The 17,289-nt window shown below is 31.7% G+C and overlaps 2 protein-coding genes across 2 annotated transcripts in view; both read right to left on the bottom strand.

The window, feature by feature from the left end:
* Positions 1-42: 42 nt before the first annotated feature.
* LOC146527020 (solute carrier family 7 member 14) overlaps positions 43-17,289 on the bottom strand; it is an 83,995-nt gene continuing 66,748 nt past the window's right edge. The window contains exons 10-18 of the mRNA XM_085206764.1: positions 15,127-15,281; positions 12,848-12,912; positions 12,596-12,696; positions 11,724-11,867; positions 10,855-11,026; positions 10,534-10,661; positions 9,950-10,145; positions 9,356-9,457; positions 43-7,366 (exon numbers count right to left, since the gene is read on the bottom strand). Of these exons, the coding sequence (XP_085062890.1) occupies positions 7,267-7,366; positions 9,356-9,457; positions 9,950-10,145; positions 10,534-10,661; positions 10,855-11,026; positions 11,724-11,867; positions 12,596-12,696; positions 12,848-12,912; positions 15,127-15,281 (1,163 nt within the window). The 3' untranslated portion in view covers positions 43-7,266. The remainder of the gene's footprint in view (positions 7,367-9,355; positions 9,458-9,949; positions 10,146-10,533; positions 10,662-10,854; positions 11,027-11,723; positions 11,868-12,595; positions 12,697-12,847; positions 12,913-15,126; positions 15,282-17,289) is intronic.
* On the bottom strand, positions 1,802-2,419 carry LOC146527021 (uncharacterized). The gene has a single exon (XM_085206635.1). It carries the CDS (start codon positions 2,417-2,419, stop codon positions 1,802-1,804), a length of 618 nt encoding a protein of 205 aa, XP_085062761.1.

The raw sequence follows: 17,289 nt of genomic DNA, 5'->3' as shown, positions 1-17,289 counted from the left end.
CAAACTACTATGGGACAGGGAAATAAATAAAAACCAGTTAGCTTTATTTAACATTCTATTACAGTTCGATAAATTTACATTAAATAGTTCATGTATATCACAAAAATTAGTTCCGAATCATAGCAGTGACTTCTCCGACTTCTTCACAATACAATTTTTCATTGGTCCTAAATAATTTTGGTTCCAATCATACTTAACTATTCTAAAAATCTTGTAACGATTTTTTATAACATTTGCTTAGATTTTAATTGTTTTATTTTTTTGCAATATTTTTACCTAGTTTCAATTTATTTTATCTGAAATTATCACAAGCTGTCTTCAACATTACACAAAGTAGAAATCTTAGCAAATCCTAAGCAAATTAGTTCTAATACATACCAAAATAGAGAAATGTAGGCAGTAGATGATGATTTTGTGAAGGTAAAAAAGATTCACTTTACTTTTTTTTAGATAAAAATGATTAGATTTTTTATTTTTCATATTTTTATGAGTTATTAAATAAAATTAAAATGTTCTTAAAGTGTATATAGTAGTTGGTGCTTGGTTGAAATTTAGTTGTTATTTGAAAATATATATAATAGCCGAAATGTACAAAATAGTAATTTATTATTATTATTATTATTTATTTAAAGAAATTGAATATTTCTCCCATTTCTGGGGATCCTCTTCCTAATGCGGACTTTTGTCAAACATTAGGAAACTTCATATGAGATAATTATTGGTATGATAAAAATTTTCTAACAATACGGCATGTGTTCAGAATTACTGCTTTTTGTAATTGTATGTAAAGTAGAGGATGAAGGTTAAGTTGCTTAAGGCAAGAGTGTAACGTGTTTGGTATGACACCTGTAGAGGAAGGTATGATAGGGACCGTTTTAACTGTGTTCACTTGCCATTGTGATTTCAGTTCTATGGATAAATCTGTGTATTTTGTTATTTTTTCTGTAAACGTAGATGAAAGGTTATGAGTGTTTGGAATTGCAATGTCTATGAGGTAAACTGTTTTGAGTTTTTTAATATGTAATGTTATATCCGGACGATTATGGTGAACTGTTCGATCTGTAATTATTGTTCTATCCCAATAGAGTTTATATTCGGCTGTATCTATTACTGATTGTGGTTTATATTTATAATAAGGAACAGTTTCGCTTATTAGATGAAGGTTTTTGGCTAAATATTGATGTACAATGCATGCCACTTGGTCATGCCGGTGCTTGTAATCCGTCTGTGCGATAGATTTACAAGCACCTGTTATGTGCTGTATTGTTTCACTGGCGCTGTGACAGTGTCTACATAGATCCATCCGGGTGTCATGAATAATGTGTTTTTTGTAGTTACGCGTTTCTATTATTTGATCCTGTATGGCTAACATAAATCCCTCCGTTTCCGGAAATAATTCGCCTTTCTTTAACCACGCGTTAGACGCAATTTTGTCAACGTTTGGGTTAAGAAGATCATTGCGGTGTCTTCCGTGAAGGGATTTTGCTTGCCATACATTAAGTTTCTGCTCTAAAGTGGTAATTTTTTCATTTTGTTGTTTATGTTCATTGTGTAAATTTAAAGGAGTATAATTACAATCAGATTTTACAACTGCTTTATGAAATGCGGATATTTGTGCACGATCGTGAAAGAATTTTCTAAGTGACGTTATTTGTTTATTATGTAGGTTCTTAATGTCTATTAACCCTCTTCCTCCTTCATGTTTAGGTGCTGTTAATCTTTGAATGCAAGAACGTGGATGATGCTTTCTAAATTTAGTCATTTGCGTATTGATTGTGCGTTGTAACTTTTGTAGCTCTGATTAGGACCAACGTATAATACCAAATGAATAAGTAAGTATTGGGACTACGAATGTGTTTACGGCTTTGATTGTATTTCGAGAATTAAGATTTGTTTTCAAAATCGCAGTTAGTCTTTGTTTAAATTTTTGATTTATCTCTATTTTAGTTTCTTTTTGATGTATTTGTCTAGTTTGTTGGTATCCTAAATATCTATATCCATTATCATTATCTATTTCTTCAATTTCTTCTCCTGTTTTTAACTCATATGTATTATTCTCCTTCTTTCCACGTCGTATTGATTGCATTTTGCACTTATCTATTCCTAATTCCATTTTAATATCTATTGAAAACATTTCTGTAATATCTGCTAACTTTTTTATATCTTTAAGGTTTGATGCATAAAGTTTTATATCGTCCATATAGATGAGGTGTGACAATGTATACTGTGTATTAGTTTGCTTAATGTTGTAGCCTTTACCACTCTTATTAAGCATGTCCGACAATGGGTTTATTGAGAGGCAAAACCAAAGAGGACTCAGAGAGTCCCCTTGAAATATACCTCTACGTATAGGAATTGGTTCAGTTTCTACAGTATGACTATTATTGTTGACTTTTAATTTCGTAGTCCATTTTTGCATATTACATTTCAAAAACTCTATAATGATGGGATTTATTTTGTACAATTTTAATATATACAGAAGCCAAGAATGTGGAACGGAATCAAAGGCCTTTTTGTAGTCTATGTACATAGTGTAAATATTTTTTCTTTTTGTGAGAGCTTGTTTGGAAGTTACTAAATCTATGATAAGCTGTTCTTTACAGCCTTGACTATATCGTCGGCATCCTTTTTGTTGCTCAGCTAATATACTATTGGTGTCTATATGCTTGTAAATAAGTTCTGTGATACATGATGTAATAATTTTGTATAAAGTCTGTAAACAAGTGATTGGTCTATATTTAGCTGGATTACGAATGTCTGTCTGGTCCTTAGCAAGCATATACGTTATTCCCTGGGTTAAAAACTGTGGCAGTGTATTAGGTGACTTTGTGAAGCTATTAATATGTGTAAGTAAGGGTTTATGGATATTAGTGAGTTTTTTATACCAGTAATTATGAATCCGATCAGTCCCGGTAGCTTTCCAATTATGTGTTCTATTGATAAATTCTTTTAATAAATTTTCGTCTACTGCTTCAAATTCCATCAAAGGTAGGTCTTCACAAAAGTGATTTTGCTCATCTATCCAACTACTTTCTTTGTGTTTAACGGGAACTGACCAAATTGACGACCAGAAGTTGTAAAGTTCAGATGCAGTAGGTGACTCAGCTTGATTTGGTTTACTGTTTGTATTTTGATTATTATTATTATTACCTTCACTTAATTTTTTATAAAACTGTTTTTCGTTGGCTATGAATTGTTTATTTTGCACTTTTCTTTGTCTTGCTTGTGTGTATCTACGTAATCGGTTTGCCAATGCACTGAGTTTTTGTTTTAACGTATCTAAGAATTCTACAAGTTGCACGTTTTCAGTTTCATATTGTGTATGTATTTTATAGTTCAGCTTTATTTTATCAATTTGAATTTGTAAACTGTGATTTCGGTTTCCATTGATGTATTCCGTAATCCTACCAATTTTAACTCTAAGGTCTTTTTATTATTATTATTATTATTGGAGAGCACCGTCTATTGCCTACTTTTACATCTATTATACCAAGAACTTTACTGCATTGATTCGGAACATGAGAACAACGATAGCCGCCAGTGCTGGCTCACAGAACGTAAAAACAAGGAATACACTACACTTGGAAATCTTTAAGCCATTGCCAGTTAGATGACAATTTATATCAGAATATGTTTTATTGGGGCTCCCCTATAAAGTGGTTTTCGTAGTTTTTGTATTTTAAAAAGACACAAAAATATAATTTTGTTGTCAGATGCGAATGTTACAGAGTAGGTATGTATATTAAATAGCCACAGTCAAGTTACTACTGATAAGTACTGCACACTGATACATTTATTAAAATTACTGATTGGAATTAATTGTTGTAGGGTAGATATAATCATAAATCATATATATTCAAATAAAACATTTCGTCTCTTATTTAGTTAACGTACGAGTATATTATAATTTCGGAACTAATTAAAAATTCAATTTGATAATATTTTTAAGTGTTTATTTATTTCTTGCAATATAGAATAGGCCAAATTTTTATTTTAAATATTTATGCGTGTTGTTAACAGATAAGAAATCTGATAAGATATTTATATTAGCTGTACAATTGATAAACTACATTAAAAATCAACAATGAGATGTAAATTAATTTCTTAATCAGGTTGCTTACAATCTAACATTGAGTTTGGTTACATATGCTTAAGTACTCTAAAGATTTTGATATATAGACAACAACATGGGTTAAATACCTAACTACAATACTTACTGAATAACAATTATAATCTACAACTGAGAGTATAATTAAAAATACTAATGTAAATTTGAGCTAAATGTATATATTTTTTGGTAAAATCAAAATTTTGATGGACAGAGATCATCGAAGCAGCTGTTTATTTCTTTAATGAGACACATTTTTCTAATAGAAATCACAATTAGATATAACATAACTTTGTATTTTATTCAATAAAATAATTGTAAACATTACAAATAGTTTTATATTGACCAAGATATCAATTTCAGAGAAAATTTTATATGTGTAGGTATCTATATAAGATATGGATTAAACCAAGCAATTCTTAGAAGCGATGATCGATTCGTTAACGATTTGCTCTTAATTGATATTGTTAACAACTCTTCTATAATTTATAATTGTAAAATATCTAGTATACAAAGTTATAGTGATTTAATGTTACATATAGAACCACATGCCACAAGCCATGGGCGCACGAATGGGTGGGACCGGGTGGTCTGTGCTCACCCTAGAATAGTGTGGTGCCCACTTCAAATATTTACTAACATTAAATTATACCTGAAAATTAAAAAGCTCACTACTGAAAATATCAGTTCAAAGGTAAGGTTTAAGCCCATGGATAAAGGTAGTTTTTGATCTATCGTCTAACAAAGATCTGTTATGCGACCACAAGCACATAGCTGGGAGAAGAACAGTGTCGAGATATTAAACTTTCACTATAAGCCTATTAAAATTTTGTTTACTGCGGCCGTTCGAATGTTAATTTTATGAATTTTATTAATTTATTCTCGTATGGCATTTAATAGTCAATCTTTAAACCTTGTCCATCTATAGAACAACGCTAAGTTGGATTAGAAATAATATCGAACGGAACATTTTCAAAGATTTTCATTCATTTCTAAATATTTTATCCAAATCTTACCATACGTTTAAGCCTACGTAATATTTATTAAACATCAACAACATCATTTTACAAATAAGGCCTAGGTATTATCAGATTTCATTATAAATAATTCGAGCCTGACATGATAATATACCGCACACTTAAATTATAATTTTAACTTTATAAACTATTTTTTACCTTAGGTTGTTAACTCATATTCATTAGAAAAGTGAAGCTGCTTAAAAATGAAAATGAGTTATTGTGGACAGGTGCGATATATTTGTCAAACTCAGTTAAAAGTTATAGTGAATACCCTCTGTGGTATAACATCCTATTTCTAAGATTTATATTAGGTTTTAAATAAATAGAATGACTTAAAGATATGTTTTAGCTAGGTATTAAAGTCGATTGAAATAAAGTTATTTATATTATATAGGATTTCGAGATCTATTAGTTAAGAAAATCTAAATAATTAAAGCAATTATTATGCGTCGTCACTTAGACTTATGATGGAAGCGGATGAAGATAAACAGCCTTCTTCACAGCAAATTAAAACGACAATCAAATTGTTTGGTTATTTCTTAATAATTTAAAACATTTATAAAAAGCATTTTACAATTTGAAATAGGCGATGTCTATTTTAAAACTAATGAACGTACAATTCGCGAGGTCTAAACTGAGCATTGCATTTGTATGAGTGATTAAATATAGTGTAAGTGTAATGTCTCTTTTTTGGCCTAAACCTGTTTATAGTCGATCGGACTGATCGAATCCACAATGAAGAGATACACAGAATGGCAGGTACTAGCGAGGATGTCACGGTGAGAATGAAGAAGAACGTGCTCAGATGGTTTGCGCACGTGGAAAGAATGAATGATGAAGGAATGGCAAAAAAGATTTCTGATGGAAAAGTGAGAGGTAAAAGAGGTAGAGAGACCTCGATTGACCTTTGAAAATACAGTATCAAAGATACTGGAGGAAGGTCACGTAAAAAGCATGAGGACCCTCGAAGGGCATGTATAGGAATAGGTTGATGACTGTGGACGAAACGAAAGAGGTATGTAGAGACTGTAGCGTTTGGCGCTCCGTACTCTCTCTCTCCGACTACGCCGCTAGGGATAAAGCGTGAAGTTAAGTTAAGTTAGGATTATCAATAATAGTTTAAATGTTACATAAAATATCACATTTCCGAGAATGTCTCATAAAACGATTAGAAAGTAATAAAATTTTATCTTCATACGAGACTTGTCAAATGTCTAGTAATTTTTTTTATTATTATGCAACAATACCTCACTTGTAAATAAACATTGCAAGCGGTAGAAAATCGCTGATATGTTTCGACTTAAAACTTTTAATATCTTTTAGAACAAAAGTAATTTAAAAGTATTACAAACGTTACAATAAACATTACACATAAATGTATAGATAAAGGTAGATTTTATTCTAGAATAAATAGTGTAAATAATAAATATCAAAGGTAAAAGATAATTAATTAGTGTAACAATTCCTAATATTAAATAAGCTGTAATAGATATATGTAAATTGTTTTCTACAGTACGACTTTCTACAGTAAATATTGGGTTTATTTAGTAGTTATTTGTATAGTAAATAGGTACTTATATATGTGGTAAAAATAGATACAACAGTACACTCTCGTAACAGATTTGTAGCTGTGCACTTTAATTTAATTATGTGTAAATAAAATTTCAATAAAAGAATATGTTCGATTTGATTTGGCAAGAATTGCGTAATTTAAGATTATATGTATAATTACATATTTTTTATTCCTCGAGAACCTTCTTTGATATGAAAGAAATAAAGTTTCTCCTTTTGCTAATTCATCACAAAATAGCGTTCCCAAAAATAAAACATTCAAGAAACAATACTTACCTATTAGAAATAAACAGTTTTTTTATATAGTATATCCGTATTATTATTAAAAAATATATTTATTTTAATTTGGGAAAAATAAGAATGAAAAAGTATTCAGAAGAAACACAAAGAAAACATTACTCAATTTAAATAAACATAAAATAAAAAAAAATTAAAAAAGAAAAAGATTACTTTAAAACATAATACCACTTAATATCTTTAGTATGAAAATAATACTTTTGATTTTCAACATTTGAATTTATAATACTTAAAACTTTAACACAAAATATAATAAATTTTCATTGGCGTTTATTTGTTCATCCAAGCGTCGTAGGTAACATCAGGGTAGGCCCACGGTGGTCGGCTAGAAGAAGTATGCGTGGTAGCCCTATTCGTTCTTTCGTCAAACCTGTAATTTTTTTTTTAATTACTCAAAAGTAAAAAAAATAATTGTAATAACTAGTATATTTACAATGAGTTAAATTATAGGATAAAAACGTATCGATAATTATTGTTCACAGTGGCTTACCTGATACCTAACACATAGCCTGGCCATAAATACTGTTACAATTAAAAATTAAAAAAAAAACTTTTAAATTAGGTTTTTTTTTACGATTTTTCACTGTGTTTTCTTAATTGCGACTCAACATTTTATTAGTTTATTATTTTTTGTGATATTGAAATAGAGTGGGGTGATAGAGAAAACCGATCGCTACGATTTCAGTACATAAACTAAGTATGGAGGCAAATACAGTTCTTAAAATCCTCCATACGCTATTTAGGCTAGACACAATGAAATCTCCTCTATTTGAGACAGAAAAAGATCTGATCGTCCACGTAGTGTTCGTACGAAAAAGGCGATCATTGTAGTAAGGGGAAGAATTCGGAGAAATCGAGGAAGGGGAAAGAAAATAAATGTCCGAAACCAAAAGATTTAATTTTTTTATTTGAAGATAGCACTAGCGATCATTTAAAATATCCGACATGGTTCTAAAATAATTATTAAATGTAAAAAGGGCCTGTGAGACGACTATAAGGGCACACTCTGTGGGACTCAAACCTCGGCTTGCGGCCGTCAAGCGGACTGGGACAAACAAACAAAAATGGCCGTATTTATGTTGAAAGCTCTAAATAAGCTTCCCAACTAGTCCACAAAGTACAATTTTGGAGTTTCCAGTTTGGAGCAAATGTAATAAGCAAGAATGGTCCTTTCAACAAGACTCGGCGCCGAGTCATAAAACTCGATGCCCCCAGTTTTGGTTAGAATCAAACGATCTGGACTTCATCAGAACTGAAAATTGACCTGATTTTAAGAATTATGATTTACGGTTAGTTTTAGAGAGAAAGGCTTGCTTTAAACGCAACGATAATATAGAGTTAAGCTAAGTGATGTTATGATGTCATCTTTTTGGAAGTAAATTTTTATCTATCAAAACGAAACTGTTTAGAAGTAGGTACATGATTTAAAACCTGTATATTAAAGAAGGAAAAAAGCTACGAAGCTATGTGGCGTAGAACGCTGAAATTTGGTACACAGGTTATTTGAGGGAATTTACCACGTAAGGGAACATTAAGAGAAAATTCCCCAAAATGACGAAGGAAACAAGAAAAGACGAAATTTTTAATTTGGTGGTCGTAAAGTCCACGCTAACGAGGCGTCCGAAGCTAGCCTCGGCCACAAGTTTCTTATAAAACCTGTGTACTTCTAAAAAAAAATACTAAGGCTTCAAATGTTTTGAATATATTCTTTGTGGTTTTTAAACTTGGTTATAATAAACACTAACAAAGTTTTCCAAGTAGGAGAAAGGTGTACGAGATGGTCTCTTGGAGTTAGATAACCCTTTGCTATTGCAGCAATACTAAAAGCGTTAATAAGTATTTTATTCGGTAAAATGTCAAACAGTCCTCAGTCAACAGTAGCGGCAGAGAGAGCAATCATAATTTATTGTGAAAGAAAAATAATATTTAGTGATTGCAAAATAAAATAAAAAAGTTTATTTTAAGTCTATGACACTTTTGTTTCAGTTAGTTAGTTAGTTTTGTTTTCATTAGTGGCTAGGTATAATTCTGTATTTTCTGTGTGATTTGTATAAAGATATTATAGCTTATGTCATTATCATCATCATCAACAGCCATCTTTTGTCTACTGCTGGACATAGGCCTTCCCTAATTAGCTTATGTAATCGAAGAATAAGTATGTTTTAGGGGAAGGCGATTATTATATATATTACACAATCGAAAGCCAAATTCCATGCCTCCCCCAAAATTATAAAAATAACGTTGCACGTTAAATAGCGGACATAAATACCGCGCTTTTTCTTGTTAATCGAATTTATAACTACTGCTTTTAAAATCAGGAATAAGAAGAAAAAAAATATAGTAATTCTAATTTTCTTACCGACTCTCAACGACCGTATAACTGCCAGTGTAGCCTCGACTAGTTGATTGCACGGGCTCATTCATGTCCGACATATGCCAAGCAAGTAACGGGTCCGAGAATCTTTAAAAATTGAAATGAAAATGTACAAGAAAATATAATATATTTAGACTTCTCGTATACAACTATTCCGACTCGTATCGTGGGGATTGGTTGATGGGGGTTTATGTGGACAAATCTTCATAATTCTGATGGTAGAGTCAGGGTAGCAGACATAAGAATGTCCAATGGATTCATTCGAACGAAGGATATTCAGTAAAATTTGTTTGTCTGTCTGTCTGTCTGTTTGTCTTATCTGTCACTGGAAGATTGCTGCACTATTATCCATTGAACGCCATATACATCTTTGAAGGCTTTAATCAAAATATACTATCTGATTTCGTGGACGGAAGGATTGTCCTTCAGAATGTGACTATCATTGTGCTGAAAGTATCTCAAACAACGTCTTCAGAGGTTATTTGCTTAGCTGTTGGATCAAAAATCGTACGCAGAAAGCAGCAATTGCAAGCTTGTATAATAAAAATATTTTACTGATAGGTTTACATAAGTACTTACTGATCATGGTTGCCATAAAGTCCGACGCCGTCACCTTCGAAGATATTTCGGTCACCAGTGGGCACTGGTTGGGAGGGAGGAGGAATGGTAGTGCGGTCCAGTGGGTTGGGTGGAGGCGGTGTAGGGGCACGAGGCATAGGAGGATTCGTCTCAAGAGTTGAATTCTTGATGCCATACTTAAAGTACATGATCAATCCTGCAACAATGCATTAATTATACCTTCACCGTATTTTGTACTAGAAATATTTACAATGTAAATACTTCTAGTATTGTATAATGTAAATTTTACATTAAGGCTAACTATAATATAGGCGAACTCGGCGAAAAAAATTATTATTGCGGGTAGTTGTCAGAGTAGTAGTACCCACTCTTTCTGATACATCCGTATCAGCTCCCTCTTTTTATTTGAAAAATAAATAAAAAATATTTAACAAGGAAACAATAAATACTGAAATTTTAAGTACAATCTATGAAAAAAAAAACCATAGATTGGAATCACGGTCACTTATAAATAAAAATATCTATGTTGGTATTCCTCTATATACTAAATAAGCTTAGATTCATTATTATTAAATATATAATACCTAAACTCATCCAGATGGTGAATCTAACCAGAGTCAGGATCGACAAATTCAGAATAAGATATATGTTGACGATGATTGCGGTGGCGGGCACGAAGGGAAGTCCCGGCGTTGCATAAACCAACGCAACCCTGCAAGTAAGCGAAATGTCCCATTTACATAACTAGTGTTTTTTATGAATTCAATGTTAGGTATACTGTTTGTTAGTATATTTTTTGCTTTCTAACCCAATTTATAAGTTATTTTATATTCAGAAAAAAGTTTCATTTTTGTTATTAATATAAAATATAAATAGTTACCATTTTTAGTAGAAAAAAATCTTACCGGTTTTGTGGTTTCCGCGAAATAATAAGCAGGATAAGAAAAATTGCCAGAACAAGTAAGATCATGAGGACAGACACGAAAGTTGACTCTCCAGGACTAGCGTAAGCCGCTAATATATCAAAGAATATCACGAGCACGTACATTATCCCGACGGCCTTGATGACGAACATGCCTGCAAAGAGTTAGTCAATTATGTAATCTATATTTGGCACAAATATCGATTAATCGCTAATCTATCTCCTTCCTCCTGGCATTAATCCCGGCTATTGCCAGGCTAATCGCTAATCTATCTATATTTATATATCAAAAGGTCACACACTCATCACGAAATCTCAGAAACTACATGTGCTGGGAATCTCAAATTTTGCATAGGAGTTACTTATAGGACGTAGGTGCTCACTAATACGGAAATTTGTAATATTCGACTTCTGAGGGGTCGTTTTTGGGGTTGAAAGTTTGTATGAAACTTCGTTACTACAAATGCTAGGAGTCTCAAATTTTACATGGACGTCACTAGGACGTAGGTAGGTAGAGACAGAAATTAATAATAAAGTAGTTCACGCAGACGAAGCCGCGGGCGGGCCTCTAGTTTTAAATAAAACTCTTAAGTCGATTTATTTGCGTAGGTATATATTTATGCATTTTTGGAAACCCGACGTTTCGAAAACTTTATAGCAGTCGGTGGTCACGGGTAGACTGAGGTGGGGTCCTTCAGGGAACGGAACTAAATATAGGCAAATAATCAAATAATCCGGATTAAGAGTTTTATTTAAAAAAATTAAGATCGAGAAATTAAAAGATTTAATTAAACATTAATTGATTAAATAATTTTGTAATAAAAAATACTATTAGATATTAGTTTTACTTACCAGATTGTTCAGTAGCAGGACCACAGTCAACCCAGGGGAAGAGTCCAGGGCAAAGATAAGACATGGCGTGCAGACGGCTGTACAGAGCGTTGCAGAAGCGGGCGCATCGAGACGTCGCCACGGTGCACCCGCCAGGGACCGCACCTATTTTTTAATTATCTATATATGTCCCCTTGATATGCACAATGCACGTATATTTTCTTTTGTTCATGTATATTACACATATATTTATTTTTCTGTAATAAATTCTTGTTTGTATTAACATTCATAAAAAAGTATTAATAAAATTGTAATGTCTTCCAACATATTCAAAGCATATAAAAATGAGTTATAATTTTATTGTCGCAACGACTTTACGTATTTATTGGAACTAATTGTGTTCTTATTGTGCATTATTTTTTATATTTATTAGACCAATGTCTGCCGGCTGTAAACTATGTATATGGTTGAGAATTAAAACATTACATGTTTTAACTGTCCCAAATCACTCTTTTACAATTGTTTCTGTTACATTGTATAAAAAAATATTCAAAAGATAAAGAATTGGAAAGATGTAAAAAAATTGTGCGATATAATTGATATGGATGTTTCTACTTTATTATATTCTTTTACAATAAATTAAACAATCGCAATTAATTAAATAAATATGATATAATTATAAGATTACACACTAGATGAAAAAAAAAATGTAGTATAAATTATGACAGAATTATATTTTGTTTTGTTTGGTAGTTTTCCAAAAATTAACAAAGAACAATCAATGTATTATCAAATTTAAATAATTATATATTGGTTTCTAATAAAATAAAATTATATTATATATCTTTAAAATGATTAAATAAACATAGTTAGCATATCGCTTCACTGCTTACCATAAAATGTATTGCCCGTGTTGGAGTTAACAAGGAAGGAATCATCGCGGCCGTATTCCTCGCTCTCGTCGCCGGGTAGGGTGTCATCGGAGTCGGGAGAGCTGTGAACAGACTGGCTCGCTTAGCGGGACACAGCATGGCTACCATAATGACAATATACAGTTATACACGTATAATAATATATCAGAAAGGTGCGGCCGGCCTTTCGCAAGCAAGTTCGCAAGTCACATAGCGTCGCACGCACTATATTACCTTCGGGTGACTCGGCGCACCATCACACGTTGGCTGGCTGGCATTATGTGGGCTTGGCTGTGCCCCTGAAACAATTATACTGTGTAAATCACAGAATAAGAGAGACAATGAGAGACAAAGAGAAGACAATATAATTTTTAAATTAGGTTTTTTTTAAATTATGTTAGTTATAGAGCATAGGTTCCTAATACTGCCCTGGTTTTAGTTATTTTTAATGTCATAGTCATAATAAATATATTATGTAATATAGAAGAATGTTTATGTGACTTCATGTAATCATATGTCTTGTAGGGTAAAAAGAGAGAAAAAAAGGTTTATTGTCTTAACATTTGAGAATATAAGGCACTAAACATGTTGAAATTGCAAATGACATTTCACGTCAACTTGCTGTACTTAACACTGTTTTTTTTTGTATTACTAAACTTAACTTAACTTCACGCTGTATTACTAGCGGGGTAGTTAGAGAGGAAACCTAGTGTTAAAACACTCCGTTTCCCACTTTCCGCCGAATTCTGAAGGCATTGCGTGTTGCGAAATCAAGCTCAAAGCTCAATCAAACATCCGGGATCCAAAATAAGCTTCTAAGTAAACGCATTCAAAACATACAAGCGTTCAATTTTACATGTGATTCCTATATTTATATGAATGAATAGAGTAATTATAGCTTTAAACAAACTAATATTACTTCTAACGTTGAATAATTAGTAAGGTCCAAGCAAATGCTATACTTTGCGTTACCAGACCGATGCCGGTATTTTTCATAAAATTAATTCTCATAGCATTTTTTTTTGTATAAAATGCTTGATGAATTTCAGGAATTTATTTTAATAATGTTACCTTTACTACGTAAGCAGGAAGCCGTCCTAGCTCCGTCTACGCTTAAAGTCTACCTGGCTTGCAGACTTAATTACCTTTCAATAAAAACTTCTATAAAGTAACTATAGACTCATTTGACCCGGAACCAAAAAAGGAAATAATAAAAAACATATTAATAATAATTTCATGTAAATTAAATTAATTTCTGCTAATTACTCGGGGTTAATGAAAGATTCTTTATACCGATTTCATGTAATTGTATCAATTATCTTTATTAAGCTATTAATTACCCTCCCGTTCCGTACCTCAAAAGATAAAAACGGAACTCTTATAGCAGTTCTTTGCGGTCCGTATATCAAGAGATCGCGTGGAAGTTCAAGCTGTCCCTTGAGGCACAGAAAATATCAAGCTTCTATAATATTAACGCAATCAAAAGATAATAGCGCTTGTGCATCGATTTTGCAGCATTTTGTATGAAGTCCGGCGCATAACCAAAACTATATAGAATACTTCCCCACGGGAAAGTAAGGAGTCCCATACAGTTATGAAAAAAATTCAAAAAGTAGAAAATTTATAGGTATGTCATAGAAAAAAATAATTACAAGCGTATATTTGTAGTTAATTTCATAAAAATGAGTGCATTTTAGTAAGTTGACCTACAAAGGAAATCGAGGATGGCGAGACCGACTCGCACTTAATGGGTTATTTAATGTAGACCTGCAACAATAAGTAAACTTGAAGCAGCTATTTTTCTATAGTCAACAAAAAAATATATAAAACTCTACAGTTCGAAGAGAATCTTGAATTCTATTAGACGACCACTATAATCTAGCAGCCAACTTAATAATTATAAATTAATGATAGTACAACCATTATTAATAATAGTCTGCGCAATTCATAAATAATGATTTAGATCTGTAATATATATTATGTAGATTTATATGATATCTAATGCACAATAAATAATAAATTTAAACTTATTTTATAAAGCCGAGTAGTTTATTTGATTGTAATACTCGTAGTTAAGTTCGATAAGAAAAATTATAATTTATTTATAACATACATTTATTACATTTATATCATACATTTACAATTTTTTTTATATATAGATATGTGTCATCATTCTATGTATAATGTTATTATTACTAGAGGCCCTCGTTACGCAGGGGCACAAGTGATTGTAAACGTGAAAGTTGGTTCGATACTCACTCGCGAAAATTAATTATTATTTATGTATATTTTTTAAGTGAAACGCTGTATCCCGCACACAGAGGGTAGGCAGAGGGATCCTAGTGTTAAGACATTCCGTTTCCCATTTTCCTCCGATTTCTAGAGGCAATGTGTATTGAATGGCGGAATTCAACGCCGAGCTTTTGTCTCGACACCAGAACAAAGTAATGATAATATTTTAATAGTTATTTAGAATAATTGTTGATTATTTATAGATTATATTATATACTTACAGCGAAGGTAGTCTCTCGTTGGCCCGATGCGGTGCCTTCTGGTTCAACAGGTGTGCGCAGGCTCTGGGGTAGTAGCTCGATTAGATTTTTGGAGTGAGGTTGGTAGCGGAGGACCAGAACACAGGTCGAAACCAATGTGTATGCTAGTAAAGTACCTATTAAGAGAAAATTTAATGTTAGTATTTGTACAGTTAGTAATATACAGAGTGTATTTGTCAGAACCCTTTAAAGGAAATCACAGTTTTAACTACTCTATAAAAACGTAATACAATTTAAAAAAAATTTTCCCAAAAATGAAAATATTTTTTTCAAACAAAATAAATAATAGAATTATCGTTGTGAAATAAACCGCTATTTGTTAAGGACGACGCACGCACACATAAAACCAATAAAGGGACACCGACTGGGAAAAGGCTCTTGTTAAACTCTGAGCGTAGGGGTGACTCGGACTCCTATCATTTAAGAGAAATAAAAAAAATGTTTCCACAATTAAAGGTGTCCAGCCAGCAGATTGAGCAGGAGCGAGGTCGCTTACCCTTCAGGAGAGGCCGTTTGATTCGTGTAAAAGAAGGAAGGAGAAAGACTATAAAAGCAGTGGTATTGTGTCAAATGGGGGTTGCTGATTGGAAGCAAACTAGTGTGAAGTATTGTTATTGGGTCACTTATTGCAATTACGTAGAATCCTTTTCCGAAAACGTTACAAACATTTAGACAATATTTGTTTTTATCTTGTTTTTTTAAAACACGTTTACCGCTTCCGATTTCTAACAATATTTATACTTTGTATCAGATATAATACATTAAAATTTTATACACAAGTTCATTTATAAGAGAAATTGTGATAATTTCATTTATACTTCATTCGGCTAGCAATTTAAATTACACTAACAAATTAATATTTCGATTTTGTCGAAGCAATTTGGTTCATAAGACATAATATATGCACATAATATAATATAGCTTTAAGCAATTTCATTTATGTACATATTAATAATAATTAATAAATACATATTAATTACATAATATAATATAACTGCACATAGCAGGTAAGGTAGAGTGAAATGGAACCTAGAGTTAAGACACTTCCGTTCGCGACTTTCCGTCGAATTCCTGTGGCATTGCTTGTTGAGAGGCGAAACTTAACGTTGCATTTCCTCGTCCTCGTTATCAGAGTAACGAAATTAAAATATTAAATATTTCATTTCCTCGAGTGGTATCGAACCCACAACCTGTCGGCTCGATTGACCTCATAATTATTTACTATTTTGATTTTAAAGGAAGCGTGTAATTATAATGAAAGTTTACAACGAATTATATACGAACGAACGAAAAGAAAAATATAAGACCCGTCTATAAAAGAGGGAAAACGAAAAGTGAAGATAATATTAGGAGGAAAAGAAGTAATAGCTGTAATACCAAAAAACTTCGACGTTAGCACAAGCTTAAAAGGTGAGAGTTATACTGAAGTATATTCTAAAATCCATCCATTTAATATGTAGAAGATTTTTTAATTATAATTTGTTTTTTTTTTTAATTATTTAAATGTCATATATCAGTGCGTTGCACTAAAATTTCGTACGACATACACTTGCAGAAATTCAAAGGTCTAGATTGTAATTGTTATTATTTTTTTACTGGTCCTTTAATTCTCAGTTTACTACGCCATATTAAAATCACTAAAAAATGTTATCCTTTTAATATACATATTTTGATTCAATGAAAGTTTGTGAGTATTTTATAGTTGGAAATTTCTTTGAGCTAAGATTATTCTAATTTAAGTTTTTGAAAGTTGACACGTTATAGCATAACATAACTCAACTATAAGTTTATAACATTTTTTTTCTCTGATATACTTAGGATACTAACTAACTTTTTGCCAAATTTAATATTTGTAGATACTCGAGGTACGATATAGGCTTTGATTAAGCAGCAATTTTCATACATTAAATTCAGCAAAAACAATGTACGAACTACAACATGGATAATACAAACAATCTATCATTTACAGAAAATAAATATTATAATTTTATTATAGTGGCTTTGACGTAGGGCAAATGCTGATAATAGGGCAAGATAGAAAAAAATATATAGGTTAGTTATTTTTAAGTATAAAAGTTTCTAACCTAACTTGCACTTAAGCAGCTAAATCTGTAGCTCAACTAG

This window comes from Heliconius melpomene, chromosome 21 (genome assembly GCF_056956725.1).
Source record: "Heliconius melpomene rosina isolate 202511_hmr_F chromosome 21, ASM5695672v1, whole genome shotgun sequence".
Lineage (NCBI taxonomy): Eukaryota > Metazoa > Arthropoda > Insecta > Lepidoptera > Nymphalidae > Heliconius > Heliconius melpomene.
The sequence above is the reverse complement of the archived record's forward strand: the minus strand, read 5'-3'. Positions and strand labels throughout refer to the sequence as shown.

What these genes read in the sequence shown, in the direction of transcription:
- LOC146527021 (XM_085206635.1), bottom strand. Translation starts at nt 2,419, where the DNA reads ATGCAAAAATGGACTACGAAATTAAAAGTCAACAATAATAGTCATACT.